The sequence below is a fragment of the Calonectris borealis genome, chromosome 3 (genome assembly GCF_964195595.1).
Source record: "Calonectris borealis chromosome 3, bCalBor7.hap1.2, whole genome shotgun sequence".
NCBI lineage: Eukaryota > Metazoa > Chordata > Aves > Procellariiformes > Procellariidae > Calonectris > Calonectris borealis.
This window is the reverse complement of record NC_134314.1, coordinates 718007-739559: the sequence shown is the minus strand read 5'-3', so window position 1 is coordinate 739559 and position 21553 is coordinate 718007. Positions and strand designations below refer to the sequence as shown.

The window sequence follows — 21553 nt, the reverse complement described above, 5'->3', positions numbered from 1 at the left end:
ATTAACCAATTAGTTCAGCGCGGATGCAGCTGCAGTGCCCTTATTCCCCAGGGAGCAGGTTGATCTTCACTGATCTTAAAATCATCTTAACTGATGCTGAGCGTCAGGAGCTGCATTGCTATCTTGTGTTGCTGTCTGCAAACCCAGCAAACGTCTCGCAGCAGCTAAGCTGTTCAGGTGGCAGCAGGAAAATAAATCAGCTGCGATGTAGCGGCGCAAGCAGGTTGAAAAGTTGGGGTGGGTAAATTCAGCTTGAGAAGAATGAGTGGGTTTCTTCCTTTTGCTGGAAAACAAAAAAGTCTGAAGAAACTGGGAGTCCTGGAAGAAATAGGTGATGGGCTGTAGGAGATGGTTTCTTTCTCCTGGACGTGACCCAGCAATGTGCGCTCGCAGCCCAGAAGCCAACCGTGTCCCGGGCTGCACCACCAGCAGCGTGGCCGGCAGGGCGAGGGAGGGGGTTCTGCCCCTCTGCTCTGCTCTGGTGAGACCCCCCTGCAGAGCTGCGTCCAGCTCGGGGGTCCTCAGCACAGGACAGACAGGGACCTGTGGGAGCGGGTCCAGAGGAGGCCACCAAAACGATCAGGGGGTGGAACAGCTCTGCCATGAGGACAGGCTGAGAGAGTGGGGGTTGTTCAGCCTGGGGAAGAGAAGGCTCCGGGGAGACCTTATTGCGGCCTTTCAGTGCTTAAAGGGGCTTATCAGAAAGGTGGGGACAGACTTTTTAGCAGGGCCTGTCGCGACAGGACAAGGGGGAAGGGTTTTAAACTGAAAGAGGGGAGATTCAGACCAGATAGAAGGAAGAAATTGTTTACACCGAAGGTGGTGAAACCCTGGCAGAGGTTGCCCAGAGAGGTGGTGGATGCCCCATCCCTGGGAACATCCAAGGTCAGGTTGGACGGGGCTCTGAGCAACCTGATCTGGTTGGAGATGTCCCTGCCCACGGCAGGGGGTCGGACTAGGTGGCCTTTAAAGGTCCTTTCCCACCCAAACCATTCTGTGATTCGATGATTCTTCTTGCTCCAGAGGGACTGTTAAGAAGCGATCGCTCTGTTTTTATCATAATACTGTATTTGCACTTACCTGCTTCTTCAGCACCCACAGTTCGAGTTCATGTTTCTCTGGCTAAGAGAAACTAAGAGGGTGCAGCTCTAAAAAGCAGCCGTGGAGCAGTTGCAAACCCCGTGTGCCGTACGGCACAGGCAGCACGTAGGTTGCCCGCGGAGCCTCTCCGGGTGCCCGACGATGTGCTGGCCTCGTAGCCGTGCTCGGGTCTCCGGTGCTCCGGCTGCACCTCAGCTGGCGTGCGTGAGCTTGCTGCCTGCACGGCCCCTTGCCAAGGCACCCTCAGCACACCAGGTAAAAATACTTCTTAAGGTTGGTTTGGAGGAGAACCAGTTCCTGGAGAGCACGGGAACAGCTCGATCCTTGCACCACGTAAGCATCGTAGCTTCACTACGCTACCAAGAGACCTTGCAGGTATTCGAAATTATTCGTCGAGATCACAGATAAGGGAGATCTCAATCAGTGCTGGTATGAAACCTTGCAAGGAGAGCAGCTCAGCAGTTTCAAGAAAGAGCAGGGGGGAGAATTAGAGATTATAATCTTCACTCTCAGAAGATTTGGTTTCCATTTCAATAAGTGAGTCCTTGGCCGTCAGTGCCACGTTCCCTCCCCTCTGGCTATGCAGAACACAGCAGCCTTAATTGGGCTGCTGGCTGGTCGCCTCCCCTTTGTGAGACCTCGCCAGTTTGTCTCTGTTCCTATGAGCTGTTATTTTCTTATTCCTGCTGACCTGCCAGGAGCCCTTGGAAAGGTGAGTGGGAAGCTAACTGGTGCCAGCACGGCTGCGGGTGCTGGCAGCGCCGCTTCAGAGCCCTTCCTACAGCACGTGCAATGCAGATTGTGCTGAAAATGGAACTTTTTTCCTCTTAGAACGGTCTTTTAGCCCATTCCGCATGAAAGGTTTTGGAGAGACATTGCCAGCGTGTGGGACATAAGTGATTTCATACTTCTTATTAAGTAATAAATTTTCTATGTACTACAGCAATTCGTAGGACTGCACTAACTTACCTGTCTTGGGTTTGAGTCTGTGCCAGTCATACACGAACAAAATTGCTGTACTTAGGCCGGGGAGTGACGGAAAGAGTGCTTGAAGGGCTGTAACAGTATTTAAGAGCAGTGCAGAGGCTGACCTTTTTCCTCTTCAATCTTCCCTCTGTCATTTCTGTAGAGAGATACTCCAGGAAATTCAGCGTCTCAGGCTGGAACATGAACAAGCCTCTCAACCCACCCCTGAGAAAGCCCAGCAGAACCCAACTTTGCTGGCTGAGCTCCGGCTTCTACGGTAAAAGAAATACCTAAAGCTCGCGTGCGTTCGGTACCTGGGCCGTCAGCCCGCGGGGTCTGCTCTGTGGCACAGACAGCACTGGCTGTTGCTGGGGAAAGGGTAATATCGGCATATCTTCAGTGACCTCAAAGGGTCATTTAAAATGCTGACTTCTGAAGAGTGACAGCATATTGCAGTTTGCCTTTTTCTAAGTGGATTCAGAAGTAAATAAAAATGTCTCTTAAAATGAATTCTATTTGTATAGTTCAGATAGGGAGAACTAGCAGAAATGGCATTAACTGCTTATCATTTATTGTCCAAAGGAGTGGAGTTGAAGGTAAATGTCAGTTATTTGATTAGTCAGTGAAACTCCGAAAGTTCATACCTACAGATAGTCAGACATACATCCAAAGTTGGAGAACAATCTTCAAAGCCTCTTTGATTAAGTTTGCATTTTGAAGTGACAGGGGAAAATTGTCAGTATTTATAGAATAAAGTGTTTCATAGTTTGGGTAGTCACAGGGGCATTCTCTGGCTGTATTTTATTTCATCTTCTAGTTAATTCAGAGCTCAACCTTCAAAAATGCCATCTGTAATCGAAAGTAGGTTCTGAAATTTAAGCTCTTGGCAGCAGCAGCTCTTTGCAAACTGCGTTGTGTTTCATATGTTGGGGTGAACTTTTCCTGCCCACCTGGGAAATGGGACGGTTGTTGTGCTTCCCAGGAATGCTTAAAGGTTTTCCATAAAGTGCGGTGCTCTTGGGATGGAGCTACTGCAACTGCAGGCAGCGTCTGCAAGGTATAATCCAGCCCTATACTGCAAAATCTAAGGCTTTGAACTTCTTCCATTACTTGTTCATACAGAATTTGCTACGTTATAGTACATTTTGGTATCTCACTGATATTTTTCTTTCTGTTACCTAATGACAATAGCTCATAGATTTTCTAGCTTTATGCTTTACATAGCTATGTATATTTTTTAAAATGTTTAAAAAACTGGAGAGGATGCAGAAGATACCCACAAATGTTATGCAAGAGGTGGAGAAAAAAGAGATTGCAGGGCAACTTGATGTGCTGTTTGACCCAGCAGAGAAGGGTACAAGAACCAAGAGCTTAAACTGGAAACCAGCCACATTCAGACCACAAATAAAGCACATGCTTTTTAAAGCGAGGCAAGGATGTCAAGAGCAGTGATAGAGTTTTCAGTCCCTAGATGTCTTCCCTGAAGGTGTTTTTCCAAAAATACAGGTTATTGGGAACAAAACAGGAGGAATTAGACAGCCTGTATTTTGCTAAAGAAAAAAGGCTGAATGATCATTGCAGCCATTTCTGGCCTTCAAATATGTAAATGCCGCTGGCAAGTAGAAGAGTTACGAAAGGAAAAAAAGGTTGAATTAGGCATGTAAAGCCTGTCAAGTCATCATGATTGTCCAGTCCGGCCTTCTGTGTAACACGGGCTGGGACATCCCTGCCTGCAGAACTCTTCTTGACTGGGCTACAGCATCCATGTAAGACAGACGTTCAAGCTTTCATTTTAGACGGAAGGAACACCACGTCCCCCGAAACTGCTGACGTGATCGTCAGTTAATTTCTGCGCCTTGTCTGTGCTCAGTGACTAAAAGCGCGTACGTTATTTCTAGCCTTCATAAGCCTACTGCCATTTTCCCGACCTGGTCTTTCGCCGTGCTTTTGTCTACTGGGCTAACAAGGTCTTTTTCAAAATTCCTCTTTGTGAGTATTTAGAGATTTTGATTCCCTCCCCTCTTAACCTCATCTTGCGTAAATAGCTTGAACTTCTTCACTTTCTCCATAAAGCAGGTTTGCCAAATCTCCAGCTATGCCTTTAGCTTGCTGTCAAGTCCTCTCGAAGTGCTCTGCATCTCTTCTATATATATGCTGGAGTATACTGGCTGCAGTATCTCATACGTAGTCTCGCTGGTGCTATAGATAGAACTATGTTAGCTTTCTTACCACCAAACATCACTCTCATTAATAAATTCAAAGTGCACATTCATTTTCTTGACTGCATAGCATCACACTGGAAGTTCACAATTAGCAGGTTGTCTGTGGTGTGAAAGTACTTGACAAAGTCACAGCTAACGAGGAGACGTTCCCCAGCCTGCGAGAGCAGTATGTGATGACCTTGCCTTTGAATATATGTAGGCACACGTTGCCAAATGATCTCAGTTGCTGTGTAGAATTCAGGCTGTGAAAGCATGAGAAAGATAATCCATGGAAAATCGACGTGTCCCAGGTTTAAAAATCTGCAGATGACCCAGCCCGTAGAGAGGAGTCAGCTCTACCGCGCTGCCGGCAAATGTAGCCTTGGAGGATGCACGGCCGGATCCCTCACCCTCACAGCCCCGTGCCTGGTGATGCAGATGTGCTTGGCTGCTTCTGCGTGCAAGTCCGCAGGGTGCTCGTTCGTACACAAGTGCCAAGGGCCCGTGCGCCCCAGGCGTGCGCCTCAGACTGCGTCTCGCCATTGGTCCCCAGAGGCTGTCCCATCTTTTGTTGTTTAAACACGTAACACCCTTTGTCATTGTCAAACGGTACCTCCTCTTTCTTCACTGGAGGTCATTGAAAAAGAAATTGAGTAACATCAACCAAAATCAGACATACTCATTGATGTTGGTTCTTCGTTAACAACTACGTTCGGAGAGCTGTACTCATTTAGTTGATTTTTACGTTATTTGTAGTTGTTAACCAGAATGTTACATTAAATAACTATAGAATAAAAGCGACAGACCTTGAACTGACCTAGAGAGAGAAAAGGGACTGTACAGACAGATAAACCGCCACTGCCTGTGGCGGTTTTTTAACACATTCTAGGTGACCAGGCACGTGTAGTCTTCTCTTTATTGCCTTATTTCTGTGATATGTTTCAGCATTTAATAACCACATTCTTCAAAATACAAAAAGATGTTGAAAGAAATACCCAGGATAGTTAACACTTCACAGTCTTCTGTCCTTTTAAGAACCAGTATAGAAACAAGTTAATTCTGTTACGTAGTCTAGCAGTTTTCTGGTTGGGGGGTACGCTTATGGTGTGCCATGCTCACGGTCACCATGATGGAAGCAAGTCACACTCAACAGATTTATCCAGTCGAAGTAAATGGCCTGTTTCTTTTCCAGATTCTGGTGTCCAATTGGTGTTTCTAAAACTAGCTGGTTATTAAAATCCCCAGAATTATTTATCCGTAGTATATCACGTGAGAATATAGATATCATCTAAGACATTTAAAAATTCAGTCTATAATATGTGGTACCTTTAACTTTGGATTAAGACATTATCACATCCACAAAAATAACTGTAGATGAATAAATAAGCCTTTCTAGTCTGTTTTTTTTCCTTACAGTTATTTATCATTACCTAAGATCAGGATTTGTGGGGCCCAGTATTTCTTAAACCATATAGGATACTGAACTTCTGACGTGTTGGCGTTCGTCTTTGAATTTCTCCTTATATTAGTCACTTCTTTATTTTTTTAAATATAAAATAAAACCAAACTGTCATATTTCCTTAAATACCTCGCAGATAGGCATCTGTAGAAATACGGTGGGTTTCTGATGCCAAGGAAAGGGAAGGTCACTTCTTATCTCCTTTTCTTGTTACCTGGGTTCTGGTACAGCAAATATGTCCAAGATTATACATCACGCTGGTGGACAGAAATAGCTCTGCCACGTCTCCGTCCAGACAGGTGATAGCTTTTCCTTTCCAAACATCTGCAGCCTTTTCTCCTCTTTTTTTTTCTCTCTGTCTTTCCTCCCATAGTTCATTCTTGCTTGTCTGAAAGCTCTGCAGGATGCCTGGGTCTGACGTTAGGAGAGTTCTTAAAAGGAAGAAAAACGCAGACTTTTTTTCTCAAAATGCAGTGCTCTTGAAAAGGGCTTCCTACTACCAAGGTGCTGAGTGCAGATTTCTGGGTTTTAAGTGAAAAGCCTGGTTGTTATATATAGGTTCATGGTCCTTGTACTGTGCTTTGCTCTGTGTTTTTAAATTGGAAGCAGGGGGGAGTGATGAAAACCAAAGACACGGTTATATGGGTGAATTTGCTGAAGTAGTTTTGAAATACTCGAAGTTTATTTTCTGAGTCTTTCTTTCATGTAACTTGAACAGACAGAGAAAGGATGAATTGGAGCAGAGAATGTCTGCACTTCAAGAAAGCAGAAGAGAACTGATGGTGCAGCTGGAAGGGCTGATGAAACTGCTCAAAGTAAGCCATCCCCTGTCAGAAATGCAGTGCATCCTTCTCTTCCCCAGGTCTGGAATTCACTGTTGCTGCTCTGAGCTTCCTGCTTCGCTGTCGTACCATTATAAATACTTCATGAGGAATAGAAGGAATTTGCAAAAAGTCATTTCCGTACTGGCTCTGTGTGTTGCTGCAGATGGTTAATGGGTTTTCGGGTTCATACGCTGCTGCTTTGGTTAAAAAATCAAGAACCCGAAAGATTTGGAAGGCTTTAAAGAAGTATTAGATTTGGTCATCAACTGCCTGCTGCTCTGGGTACCAATGCAGTTCTTCCAGCTTTAACTGGAAAATAAACTGGAAACTGTAGCTCCTGCGAAACGGCTCCCAGTGCATGGTGCTGTGTTTCACGGGCAATATGACGCTAACCCTGCGATGTCTGTGGAGGTTTTTTGCTTTAGAGTATGATGGTGTTGGCTCTGCTCTATAATATATGTTGTTGTTTGCATTTCTGATGAGGGTCCTTTATTGTTTTTTATAGAGCTGAGCTCATAGTTGATGACTATAGGCTGAAATACTATTATGCGTTTATTCTTTCTGTTCTTTACATTGGACGAGAGCCTCTCTATAAAGTGAGTGGCAAAACATTGTCCTGACTCGGAGAGGTTTTGGTCTGAGACAAGGTGCGACAAAGATGCTATAGGCAACGGAAGAAATGGGAGAGAGATCGCAGCAATGACACTGACAGGAGCAGCACAGGGTTTATAGATTAGCTATAGGCACATCTTGATAGTTCCAGAAAAACTTAGAGCTTGTCTGCGCTTGAAAGTGATAATGAATTCACATCGTCTGTAAACCTAAAGTGCAGTCGCTCTTCAGATTAGGCTTGCATTCTGGAACAGGAACGTATATACAAGAGGCTATGACCAAATACTCTTCAGAGGTGCCTGTTTTATTTCGTTTCCCTGTGTAGATGAGCACATAGTATTAATATTTGGGAAGTAATTTTTTTTTTTAAGTCAGTGGTTCTGCACACTGTTACTTCTTTCCTGTTCAGCCTGTTAATGTCTGTCTTCTAAAAATTTGAAGACAATCACTCGCTAAATTCACCTTGATTTCTTCAGACCCTAAATCTTTCTAAGCTGACATGTGATATCTCTGAAATTGGGCACCCAAAACCGAATCAGAGATTTAGGAAAGTATTAAAAGTTGTTGCATCAGAAACAGTTTGATTCTTTGTGGTTCAGATGACCACAGTCTGAGCATTTTTCTTGCACACATTTGAGGAGCCTCTTTATAACAAAATCAGCCTTTATAACAAAATCTGCTTTAGCACGGTGGCAAGCTCTGATGTGAGTTTTCTGTAGACCCTGTCATTTTCAAAGCACCCGTAAGCCTTCTCAAATTAATTCTCCCAAACACAACCTGATGCAGAAGCTGTGATCTCGTTAGGGTGAACGGCTGTTCTGTCGGCTGGCCAGACGTTCTGCCCTTCCACCCCGAAAGCCTGGAAGGCCAGGGGGACTGTCTTCCTCAGACGCACTGCGCCGAGCCTGCGCGACGTGCGGCGCCGGGGCAACCTGCAGAGCTTTGCCCACCGCTGGGCACGGTGCCCCTTCTGCCTGCTGGGCCGTCATGCTCTCGTCTCCCGACGCCCAAACAGGGTGGGCTTCCCCTTGCCCGACTGGCTGGACACGTGAACGTGGGGCTGTGCGGAGCAGCAGAGGATATCGGGGTCACGAACCCCCCGAGGGGAGAGCGCGGAGGGACTGCGGGGCATTGCGGAGGGAGGAGAGCCCGAGCACGAGGGCAGGTGCTGCCCTTGGGAGACGCGGGAGGGAGGAGAGAGGATTGCAGAAGGGGGAAGGGAACCATAACTGGCTCACATTTGATAAACGGATGTTTTTAGGACCCATTCATTAAGTTGAATCGTGCAATTCAATTATGAGCTTGACAGAAACTTTCATGACATCTTCTGGGCTGTGTTATACAGAAGGTTAGTTCAGAAGCTGGCTCTTACTAGACTTCTCCTTTATAAATCTAGTATCTTTTCATTAACTCCCCCGATTCCCAAAATTGTTTAAAAACTGGAAGAGCAAATCGGACTGGCTATAAGGAGAAAGTTCTTCCCCACGAGGATGCTCAAGCAGTGGAGCGCGGGCCCAGAGGGGTTGTGCTGTCTCCATCCGTGGAGGTTTTCAAGACCCAACTGGATAGGGCTCTAGGCAGCCTGGTCTGAGATTAACTTGACCCTGTTCTGGGGAGGAGGCTGGACGTGAGACCGCCTGAGGTCCCTTCCAACCTGAATTATCCTATGAGCCTGCGATTGTTGTCATTATTTGGTTCCACACGTTGCATGATACAGGTCTTTGCATTTCCCCTTCTTAGCTTTCTATGGAGCCTGGCAGCTTCTCTTTGATTAAAGCATCTTCCAGAAAGACATCTGTTCTTGAGCAGAAGAAATAAAAAATGGAAAATTCACTGCCAATGCAAATTTGCTTGCACAGTTAAAAATTTATGCCTCGTTTTCAGTTTTAATGTATTTAGCTTCAGTTTACACCCATTGGCTTTGGTACATGTGGTTCTCCCTCCATTAAATTAAGGAGTACTTTAGCACTCCTGGTTTTTTCCTACGCAGATACTTACTCATCTCAGTGAAGGCACTTCTCAGTCTTCTTTTTCAAATCAGTTAAACAGGTGGAGCTTTTCTGAGCTTCTCACAATACTGTACTTCAGTATTTTTTATGGTTGATTTCTTTGCCTTCTCCAGATTTTTAATATAATTTTTTAAATTGGGAAAAAACAAACTGTATGTTGAATGCTTCTCTGAATCTTAGCAACATAATGCAGAGAGGTAAGGAGGAGTTTCATTACTCTTCATCGCTATTTCCCTTTCTGTGCCTTTCTGCACCGGTGAGTGCTTTTTGAAAGCTGTCAGTTATCCAGATCTTACTCCATGTAAGTGTTTTATTTATTTTGTATGGTGCTGGCTGGTTAATGACAATGTATTACAAGTTTGGCCTCTGAAGGAACTGCAGATATGAAAATATACTACATCTGTGCAGTTCCTTTAGAAGCCAAACTTGTAATACATTCAAATAACAAAATCAGATTTATTTGGCAAGACCTCTTTTCCATGAAGTTATAATGCTTCGTGTATTACTTACTAGTTGAGTCTTGTATCAGCATTTCTGTTACTTTGAATAAGTTAATGACAGGGTAGGATGTTTATGGTTATTTAAGTTGTCTTGCCTCCCTTTTTGAATATCAGTGCAACACAGCACAGTCCAGGCCTGGGTATTCCGAGATCTATGAAAAATTGCCTTCACTGGCCCGGATAACTCCTCGTGTAATTATTTTAAGAATCCCAGCTGCAAGCTACCCAGGCCTGCTGATCTAAAAATATTCTTTCTAGTAGATGCTTTTTAACACCTTTTCTCATTATTAGTGGAAAGCACTTCACTGTTTGCTGATAGAAACTACAAGGGGAAAGTACTCTTAGTCAAACACAGAACAGAAATACTAATTCCTCTTCCCATGTTAAGGGTTTTACCACGACTATCAAGAAGCAGTATACGCCACCTCAGGGCTTTGTTTTGGTTCTGATATTCGTGTTCATTTCAAAGTCTCCTTTTTGGTGGTTTTAGCCCTGCCGGACACGAATTTTTCCCGCAAGGTTTTAGCTTCTCTCATCAGTTGGTGCACTTCAAAAATTTTCATTTATAATTTACATCAGCTGTTAAGCTTGTATGGTTTTTTCCATTTTCTTATGCAGTATTTTTTACATTTTTAATGCTGCCTTCATTTCACCATTTAGAGCTGGATTCGGCTTACCTAACTTTGGTTATCTGAAAGTTTGGCACCTCAGCTCCCTCTGTAAAAAAAGGAGAGAGAGGAAGGCCTGTGTTTGGAAGGACTTAGTTGTTCTCCAGAGGTTCATCCATTTTTCCCATGGCGAGCCATGCTGTGATATTTGGCCTCCGAGCAGAGAAGGGCCCTCGACTATCTTGGTTGCTAGTGCAGAGGTGATTAGTGTCCTGCTCTGACGTTTGAATCATAGAATCATAGAATCATACAGGTTGGAAAAGACCTCTAAGATCATCGTGTCCAACCGTCAACCCAACACCACCATGCCCACTACACCATGTCCCTAAGGGCCTCATCTACACGTCTTTTAAATACCTCCAGGGATGGTGACTCCACCACTTCCCTGGGCAGCCTGTTCCAAGGCCTGACCACTCTTTCAGTAAAGAAATTTCTCCTAATGTTCAATCTAAACCTCCCTTGGCGCAACTTGAGGCCATTTCCTCTCGTCCTATCGCTGTTACTTGGGAGAAGAGACCAACACCCACCTCGCTACAACCTCCTGTCAGGTAGTTGTAGAGCGATGAGGTCTCCCCTCAGCCTCCTCTTCTCCAGGCTAAACAACCCCAGTTCCCTCAGCCGCTCCTCATAAGACTTGTGCTCCAGGCCCTTCACCAGCTTCGTTGCCCTCCTCTGGACGCGCTCCAGCACCTCCATGTCCTTCTTGTGGTGAGGGGCCCAAAACTGAACACAGTATTCGAGGTGCGGCCTCACCAGTGCCCAGTACAGGGGCACGATCACCTCCCTATTCCTGCTGGCCGCACTATTTCTGATTATTCTGTTTATTAGCCCGCACAGTGACCTACCCACGCCGTTGCAATTTAGAGCTAAGGCTGGGTTTTGCAGCGCGTGTCCTTCCACGCCTCGTGGCCGAGGTGTGTTGACAGTCCCGCTAGCAGGTTTCAGTTACAGGAGTTTGTCGGAGGTTTTCCCGAGGGAGAAGTTCTGGTCGTTCGGCTCTTCACCAAGTGCTGATACCACCACGTGGTACCTTCTGCTGTGTCGTCCCACGCGCTTGTGCGACCCCGGCTGTGCCCGTCGGGCTGAGCTCGCTGGTGCCAGGCAGCGCTCCTCGGACTGCGCCCACCCGCCTGCGCTGCCGGAGGGCTGGTCGCTGACGTGCCTTTGGACCAGAGCTACCAGCGCTTTCCCAGACCATCTCCAGCCACCACCCAGAGGCTACCAGGTGCCCGCACCCGTTCCCGGGGGGCAGTTTGGATAAGGCCGCCCCGATGGGGGTGATAAGGGATTTTAACAGCGTGGACGTGTGCAGATCGTGCCAGAGGACGGGCCCTTGCACAACGCCTGTAGCCGCCGAGTCTGCAGGGCTGCTGCAGTGGCCACCGTAGGGCTCCCGTTGGCTGCTAATCCCACGTCCTCCTGGCCGCTCCAGCCGCTCTAGTTAAGCAGATCAAGCCCCTCGCACGCGAGCGGCAGCCCGTCCGCCTGGGCGGACCGGTGGGCAGTGAGCCGCCAGTGCTGCCGCCAGCGGCTTTCTTCCAACATTTTTTATCTTCTTTTCCTCACCAGGCCGTTGCTTGGCTTTCCCTTTTTTCCTGCAGTCTCCCGAAACACCTAGTGCCGTGAGCTGGCACTCTTCTAATAAGTAGTCGGCAGTGATGATCGTCTGCCTTCTTGCAGGGCTTTTGCTTTCAGCTACACGGGTATTCAGCAGACGTATCCCATTTCACTTTTTCCATTTCCTCAGTGGTAATTTCCTCACTAGCTGATTTGGTGATTTATCTAACGACGGCTCGGTCCTTCTAGCAAAGCTCCACGCCTCCTGAGATTTTTTTCACATCTGTACTTAATGCTGAAGTCTCATTTTTCAAACTAACAACTTTTTTTGTAGAGTGGAGATCATTTAAGATCTTTTCCCTGACCTGGCTTACCATCTGGTCCTGCGAGTCCCAGTGCCGGTAGGAGGAACTGGGAACGTGTGGGAGTGTGGGGAGAGCAGCACTGGCCTCTGCAGCCGATGTTGAGCCGTGGTTCAGTGGAGCCATACCCTACATCTGCTACATCAGTGCCGAAATAAATGCACACCTGAAAGAACACCAAGTCTTGGGAGAAAAAACCAAAAGTGCTCAGAAATGTGGAATTCTCTGCAGTCGTTCCCAGGTATCTCCGCAGTGCCCTCAGTGCACAGTTAGGAAAACATCTTCAGTACAGAGGTCAGTGAGAAGAAGCTGCTCTAAATTAAGGGACAGGTTCAGGTTAATCCTGCTCAGATGGGAAATAAATGAAGGGAGGTGGATAAATGAGTTCATGGATTTCAAGGCCAGAAGGAGCTTTTATTCCATGAATTGTAATTCCATGACCTGAATTTCTGGGGAGACGTGGTCCTGCTGCCCTCTGCACCGGCGGTCCGTGCAAAGCCACAGCTGGAGGGAACACACACTGTTACCCTGAGAAAGCTGTCGCTGCTATTTCTGCGTACATGGGAGTCATCACAAACATGCTGCCAGCCTTTCTTGTCGTGCGCAGTGTTGCTACCCACACCACAACTGCCGTGCTCCTCCCCACAACCGAGCCCGCAGACAGAACAGCCTGCAGGACTCGTAATGCTTGTTAGAGATTTGAGGGCAGAATCTATGAAAACTTTTGAATTATGAAAGAAACTCTCGACCATGTGGTATTTTGCTCATTCCCAGGAACGCTCGTATAGTTTTAGTCAGAATGTGACCCCGCTGCCCCAGCAGGATCACAGTGTACGATTCCCTGCTTCAAAAGAGGATAAATTCATCCATATTTCACCTTTTTTGGTGTTCCAAATTAGTAGTGAGCCGTACTGACAAATGTTGCATTGCAACAAAGGAATTAGAATCATAGAATCATTAAGGTTGGAAAAGACCTCCAAGATCATTGAGTCCGACCGTCAACCCAACACCACCATGCCCACTACACCATGTCCCTAAGCGCCTCATCTACACGTCTTTTAAATACTTCCAGGGATGGGGACTCAAATTGTTTTCTCTGCATCTTTGTCCTTACTCCGCATCTTTGGTGCTTTTGCCTTCCAGTTTCTCCCTTCACGTTCCAGACTCGATTGCCCGCCGCTCGTTGATCTGCCCTCTTGAATCCCCTCTGCAGAGGTCCCTGCAGCCCCACTGGTCACGGGCACTCTCTGACCAAAAAGGTGATATTTTGCCTCTCAGGTTATGACGGTTTGGGTCTCTGTGAGGGCAGATTTGTGCACACAGGGAACCGAATGCCGTGCGGTGGTTGCACACTCCAGATGGTATTTCCAGACTTTAGAGGATGGTAGCCTGACGTTTCTTGCCTTGAGGACAGCTAGAGAGGCATTTCTGAGTCTGGGGTAGGAAGAGAAGCCAGAAAAGGTTCTGCATAAAAGAAAAGATATCCATTGGATATCCTGTCCCATATCCAAGACATCCATCCCATGTATTCGACTTCTGCCAACACCGAAGGCCATTTTAGACAAGAGTTGTCTTTTGAGAATGGAACAAATGACGCCTTTGCTTTCCCACCACAGCTGTTGAGTCTAATGTCCTTCTTTCCTTTCGTGTCTGCAGATGTTTCTACAATTTGCCATGTTCTGTTCTTCCATTGGGTCTGTTGTATATTTTGTGCGTGTGTGTGTTTCCTTTTCATATGATAATTAATCTATCCTGTTTCTCTCTTCACCTTTGTCTTTTGCCAACGTTTATAGGAAGAAGAGCAAAAGCAGGCAGTAAGTTGACTTCACTTTGTAGGTGATCTAACTCTTTTTTCTTTCTGCATGAAAACAATTTTCTGTTAATTGGCTTGTATGCAAATAAATCATGGGAATGCGGGGTCTTTCTCCCTTGTAAATTTGAAAGCAGCCTTCATCAGTTTCCAGTAGAGCATGTTTTTGTGTATGTCCTTAAAGTTGTTCCTCTCTCCCTTTCAAATTAAGTTTATTGCCAAGGGTACACAACCGGTGGCTGTATTCATTAGGTTTTTATAGAATTGTGCATGACCATCCAGGGTTGAAAACGTGGATTCTCAGCTGGCTTCATAATTTATTTTGTTGGAGATTCTTTGGAGTATTTTACATGCTAAGAAAGCTTTCTTGTCTCTTCAGGAATCCTTTAATTTGCCTCCTTGCCTCATACAAGTCCATGCATGAAAACTAATTAATGGCTTAATATTCTGGGCATGGATCCATATCATTCAGTCATGATATAGTCTCCTTGAATTAGTCCCAGTATGCTCATTGTAAACAGGATGAGTAAACTAACAAGAGACAAGAATGCATTTGCTTTGTTACTGATTTTCATTTTCTCTGCCCGCCTATTAAAGTCTGAATCCTGTGTTAATTTCGGAATCCACTCCAGAGGGAGCCCTTTTGCTTTTCTCGGAAATAGCCAGATGTTCAATGTCTTCTCTCCAGCAGAACAAATTTTCAGCATTTTCGAACATGGTTTTCTTTATACACAAAGCTTTAATGACAATTAATCCTGTGTTTCCCATTGTTGGGGGTTTTTTACATGTTGTTTATCAGATACCCGAATTGGATATTGGATACATGAATTGGAAATTCTGGTGAGTTCTTTTTTGTAAGGAAATATATATTTCTGGGTAACTTCTATTGCTGAAAACACTTCAGTGCTACCTGTGCTGAGATTGGCTTTTGGTGACTCCTGGATGGCCTTTTATTAAAGTTCTGTCATCAATTTAAAAAGAAGATGGTGGTAAGTGTGCATCTTTTGTTGGAGCCCAGTTCATCTTTAGTTGATGCTGCCAGTGAAGATATATCCCTGGCTTTGCTAAGGCATCTTGCAGAAATTCCTTGGCTTAGTGAAGGGACCAGATTGCAGCATGTGGCAGCGATCTTCAAGGAATTTCCTGAAGGAAGGAAAACAACCAAGACACCACCGTCCCTGTCCTCCAACTTCTAACTGTGCGAGTGGAATGCTGCGTCGTATATCATTCTCTTACCCAGCGTCATTGCTAGGAGTAATCATCTGCATGGAAATGCAGCATTATATTAGCTCGTTTTTCCTGTGCTGTGATGTTCATCTTGATTGTGGATAAAGAAAAAGGGTAAATATGAGATCAAAGGAAGAATTTGCCCAGTTTTACCTCCCTTCTTTCCCTGGAATACTGTTAGTAGGAGGATAAGAGACCCAAAACTGACTGCTAAAATAATGTCAACACATTGTTTCCCTGCCCAGTCCCATTCTGCTGGAGTCAATGGTGAATGAGCCAAAAAGGATTTGAAACTCAAGAAGGCAGATTTTGGCCAACCAAAGGATGCATTACTGATCTGTAAGAATTGAAACTTTACATCCTTACATTTGCATGGACTAAAGTAACTTGAAACTGCTCTCCTCTTAACTATAAAGGTGCAGCCTGAAAAAGCTGGAAGTCCCAGGATACAACGCTCCACTTGGCTGAGCAGCACACAGTCACAGAAATCACAGAATAGCTGAGGTGGGAGGGCAGCTCTGGAGATCATCTAGTCCACCCGCATGCTCAAAGCAGGGTCAACTAGCAGGCTGCTCAGGAACTTGTCCCATCACGTTTTGTGTATCTCCAGAGATGGAGACTCCACAACCTCAATGGGCAACTGGTTCTAGTGCTTCACCACTCCCTCCGTAAGAAAGTTTTTTCTTTATTTTTAAACATAAATTCCTGTATTTCCATTTGTGCCTGTATTTCCGTTCCATTGCCTCTGGTCCTTTCACTGAACACCACAGAGAAGGGTCTGGCTCTGTTTCTTTACTCTCTTCCACTAGGTCTTTGTGTGCATTGATAAGGTCCCCCTGAGCCTCCTCTTCTTGAAGCTAAACAGTCCCAGGTCCTTCAGCCTCTCCTCATGTGGCAGGTACACTGGTTCCTTAGTCATCTTTTTGGCTCTTCCTTGGACTTGCTCCAGTCTTGCTCCAAATCTTTCTTGTACTGAGTTGTCCAGAACTGGACCCAACACTCCAGATGCAGTCTCACCAGTGCTGGGTTGAGGGGAAGGATCACCTCCCTCGACCTGCTGCCAGCGCTCTTCCCAGCACAGCCCAGGATGCTGTTGACTTTCTTTGCTGGAAGGGTACATTGCTGGCTCATGTTCAACTTCTCTGCAGGACCCCAACGTCTTTTTCTGCCAAGCTGCCTTCCAGCCAGTCAGCCCCCAGAGTCCACTCAATGCACAGGGTTATTCCTTCCCAGGAGCAGGACTTTGCACCCTGTCTTGAACTTGATGAGGTCCCTATCTGCCCATTTCTCCAGTGTTTCAAGATGCCTCTGAATGGCAGCACAACCATGTGGTGTATCAACCGCTCCTCCCAGTATTGCGTTGTCTGCAAACTTGTTGAGGGTGCATGCTGTCCTATCATCTAGGTCATTACTGAAGATGTTACACAGTACTGGCTCCAGTATCAAACCTTGAGTCACACCACTGGTACCTGGCCTCCAGCTGGACTTCATGTGGCTGATAACAACCCTACATGTCACGCACTGTATTGGTATCTGCACTGTTCTGGAAGGGAGGTGATGCCATATCTCCAGCTTGAAGTCCAGAAGAACTCACTGGACCGTACACTGGCTTCCAGATGTCTTCAGGATTTCATGGTCATCCATGTACTCCAATAACAGAAATACTTGAATAAAGGGCTGAATGTCTGTGACAGTTAAAGAAACACAGCCAACTGAAGAACTTTCACAATACTGTCAAACATCCCTTTGTCCTTGAGAACCTTGAGAACCAGTTTTGGCGGCTCTAGTGTCATGTCTTCCCTCTACATGTGTATAAAACCCTATAGTAGCTCAGAAAGGGTACCAGTCTACTGTGTGCTCAGCCAGCCCCATCCTCATGTCCCCAAGTGTCTGGCTAGGAAAAAGAAGTTAGAGGAGAAGAGCCTAGTCTGGTTAGTACCTCACAAAGGTCTACGGACTAGTCCAGAAACAGCAGGACCACATATGAGGGAAAATGTGGAGCACCATCTGGGTCCTTGGAAGAGAAGCCCAAGTGTCTTTGTCATCTAAAGTGATGATCCTCCCAACCCTTGATGAGATGGATTGAGTCTGTGGTGGCAACATGAATTTACCTGAAGGGTTAAGGTAAATGACAGGCAGAATAGCTATCACTGCTTCAGGACTGGCAGCACATCAAGAGCAGTAGCATCAGCATCCACGTCAGGAATTTCTGATTTCCCTTCACTGCTAAGGCTGCAAGTCCCGTTATGCCTTCTCCATATTGCTAGTAAGATTTACGGAGATGGGTCAAAGAGCTTAGTTCAACATAGCTTTCTTGGCTATGTTCAAGCAAGTTGCTCGGCAAGCAGAAGAGGCTTCCTGAACAGAAAGCCATCTCGTTCATTTTGCATTTAACTGAGACAATGTACGTTGTATTCCAGGGGCTGAAGGTGTCCAGGTTAGCACAGCAAGACACTTGACCTGGTGGGGCAGTCTGTTCATATATTTGCAGCCAGAGTAATTGCACATCTAAGCATTGAGTAGAGATCTTTGTTGCTCCTGGGAGGCTAATGAGAAGTTACTTGGCTGCTGAGGTTACCACCAAGTGCCTACAGAAAACTGTGATAACTGACTTTCATCTCCAGCAAATGACTAGGTGAGCACAGTGACATCTGAGGGACCAAACTCTGGTCACAAAAATGTCCTCAGAAGGCCTAGAAGCTACTGTGTCTCTTGGCCAGTCTTGCTCAGAAAATCATGGCAAGCTATAAGGGATTTGTATCAGGAGAGAGCCACGATTTCTGATCCTGGTATTTACAGGAAAATCCGGTAAGTTCTGTGCCCCCTGTTCAGAGCTGATCTCCTGTCAAGATTTTGAAAGTTTCTGTACTGTCTTTCCCTTGGCAGGACTGCCCCTTGGAATCAGCGGGGCCAGTCCTGGTCACACCCTTGAGGAACAGTGCATTGTGTAGGGACATTTTTCCAGTAACGGAGTATTAAGCCACATGGTATTCATAGTCCACCACACGATTCTCTACTACTGCTAAGATTGTTGTCCCCCAGCTAATAAAGATCTTTGCCAGCGTAGAACCTAATTTACAACAGGACCATTTTCATGTCACAGCTGGTGAGAGGCTTAAATAATCTGCTAAATATTAAAACCTCTTTGTTTTATAGTCAAATGAACAGCCATTGGAGCTGTACTGTTCAATATTCAGAAGAACGTTAAAGGAATTCACAAAGATGTACATCACATGTATGATGTGTTTGGCATGTAGTACAATTCATACAACAACTCCAGAAGAGCATCAAGCGCTCATACTCCAACACAAGAGAACTTCTCTAATGCCAAACAGGCACAGAAATGGCTTCACAGCAGAGGAGCTCACATGGGAGTGTTTAAACACTGGAATGGAAATCTTCTCCTTTCAGAAGATGGTGGGAACCATATGACATAGCAGAGCAGACTGGGCTCGTGAATTCTGAGGTTATGTTACCAATCAGAAAAAGTGGACACGCTCTCACCCAACAGCCCTCATGAAGTCATGGAAATCGTGGGAGGGTTGCTCCTTAACCCGATGGAGAGGGAGTCAGGAGTTCCCGTTTTCCTCCCATCATTCAGATGATTCAGTATATCAGAGTATATAGACCATACCTTTCAGTCAGCTCGAGAAGGGCAAGGGAGCAGTGCACACCTTTAATCAGGTGAACCTCCTTAACCAACGGCGGCAGCAAAGCTGAGCCCGGCCGACAAGCTAGGATGATACCTGCGTCCCTTCCCGAGAGATGTAGAAACCTGCAGGTGGGGAATTCCTAACCTTGAAGAGCCCTGTAACAGCTGAAGAAGTCTCATGGTGTCGATATCTGAATCTGAGAGTGCTGTTCAGATCTGCGTCCATTTTTGCATCAGCCAAAGGCCCTGGATGCCTCTCCAGAGTGGATCACTGATGCACGTCTGGGTGACTCCCACCATCACATACTGATGCATTTTAACAAAAATACGAAGAATTCCTCCTAATGCCTCAACACTGGAAGTCAGCTGCCTTCTGACACCGCATGGCCTCGTTCATCTGCGGGGTATGCCTTTGCTCTCTGTGGATGATTAGCAAACTCTCAGCATTGATGGGTCGTGTCTGCCAGCTATATAGCTAATGTGACCCAACTTGCTTGAATGGCATTCATTTATATTATAACTGAAAAACTTTTCTGAAATAGGTGGAAGACCACCTTCCGGAGGGTAGGAGTGGACAGCCCGAGTAGCATCATATAGAGTAAGACAAAACTGCCTGTTCGGGATAAATTTAAGGAAAGGACCAAATCCGGTTACCTACCACGCTGGCAGCCTTAAACGCCTTCTCCGGTTAAGCTGACAAGTATTGTAGCATGCAGGCTCTGTTTGTGCTAGTAAGTGCACATGGAAAAATTTTCTGACGCTGAGGGCAACTGGCATGAAGATGCCTGCCTCCGTGCTAGCAGATTGGCTTAGCCTCCAAGACCTGGTGGCTGCATGCAGCGTTGGGAACGGTGTGCCTGGGAACTGCCGGGGAATGTGCTGGTTGAAATGTGTCACGACCGTGCCAGGGAGCGTTCTAACACCTAGGTACTGTAAATGGTCTTGTTCCAGTGCCAGAAACACTCCTGGGTACAGTTCAACTCACCAATATAGACAGACGTAGCTTTAGAATAAGCTTTGAGTTGGTGCCTTCTCACTAAGAGCCACGTTCGTGGGCCTCCTGGAGGATATCAAACCTAGAAAGGCTCCTGAAAGAGCTATTTAGATGTTAAAGATTTAAAGTCGTGTAGGGAACCAGACCTCCGTACCTATGGAGTTTATCTGTCAGTAGGCATTTCGGAAAGGAAGGCTGGGTCTGTGCTGACATCAGGTGTTGGAGGTGAAGACGACCTTAGCCTGCTCTTCAGTTGGCAGCGCTGCCCCTAGCAGATGACTTTTTGGGATACAAGGAGGAAGGCTTGGCGGGGAATAGCCATGGATACGCATCAGGATTACTTCCGTGGAAGTCTGTTTGCTCTGATGGGTCACACTGTCCTGGGGTGGTTGAGTGTCAGGTAAGAGACAAATCCGTGAATGAGGTGGCGGTGCTTCCTGTCGCAATGGTGTGGATGCACTGAAATGTAGACCGAGGCGTGGAGCTGATGTCTGCAGAAGAGCCGGTTTCTGTCTGAAGAGAAGGAGGATCCCTCTCCCCACACCGGCAGCGCGTCAGCGAGTTTCTCCGGCTCATGCAGCCCTCCCCTGCCGCCTTTTGCCATCTGTGCCAAGCTCAGCGGGCAGAGCTAAGAGGATTGAGCCCGGCTCGGCCAGCAGCAGGGGAAAGTGGGTTGCTGCTTCTCTTTCTAACGCTGCGTCCAGGGGATGGTGGAGGCCAGACGCCGCAGAAGTCTGCCAGAGCCTTCCCGAATAAACGCAGACCCGCAGTGGTCGGGTCTGGTGGCTTGGCATAGAGGGGAGCCGCGAAGAGGGGCAAGAGCCTCTCCTGACGCTCGGCCGGGGACTTGGTGGCCCGTTGCTGTCAGTCCCGAGGGGGTCTGGTCATTCTGTCCCGTTTCGGAGGGCACACAAGCAGCACAGGGGAGGAAGTGCTGCCAAACACAAGCTGAAACAGTAGAGAGCGCTTACATGTTTTTAATCCTGGATTGTAGTAACCAGAGATATTTTCCAAAACAGCAGTTGAGAAAGTTGTGGGTTTTTCCTGTGCTCCCGCTGTCCCATGAAGAGGTAACAGCCATGAGGCAGAACCGTTTCTGCAGAGTCCCGCTCCATTCATGCCGTCCCTGAATTGCATTCCTCTGTACTTAATCACGTTTTGGATTGCACAGCTAGAAACAGGCAGGAGTTTGTTCAGTTTCTTGTCTTCCAAGTCTTGCCTTCGCTGAGAAAGACATGTGTGCCAAGTTCCAACTTTTAAGCCGCTACCATTTTTAACAAAGCCCTGTGCAAAAGCATTGCGGCTACACTTGCTTTTGACTTGGGGGAAAAATATGCTTGTTCCTTCTAATGTACGGCAAACCCAGCTGAAGGGGTTGGGTTTATTTTCTAAACAGATCCTCTGTCAAGGGGCTGCCCAGCGTGAAAATTTTTCAATTTTTATCTTCTGGAGGTTTCTGTTTATTTGCATACTTGTTTGTTTTAATGCGCATTATTTGTGAAAAGAGGATTAGAAATGAAACGCTGTTAGAGCGTTTACACCAGGACGCGCAGTACTCGCTCGCAGCAGTTCCTATAGATTTGTCGTGGGCGGTTACAAGGAAAGTCAAGA

General features: G+C 46.4%; 1 protein-coding gene across 2 annotated transcripts in view; it reads left to right on the top strand.

Annotated features, from left to right (window-relative positions):
• Positions 1 to 21553, top strand: part of DTNB (dystrobrevin beta) — a 216309-nt gene that overhangs the window by 147499 nt on the left and 47257 nt on the right. For both annotated transcript variants that reach the window (XM_075144762.1, XM_075144761.1), the window contains 3 exons: positions 2231 to 2344; positions 6446 to 6542; positions 14053 to 14073. In XM_075144762.1, the coding sequence (XP_075000863.1) occupies positions 2231 to 2344; positions 6446 to 6542; positions 14053 to 14073 (232 nt within the window). The remainder of the gene's footprint in view (positions 1 to 2230; positions 2345 to 6445; positions 6543 to 14052; positions 14074 to 21553) is intronic.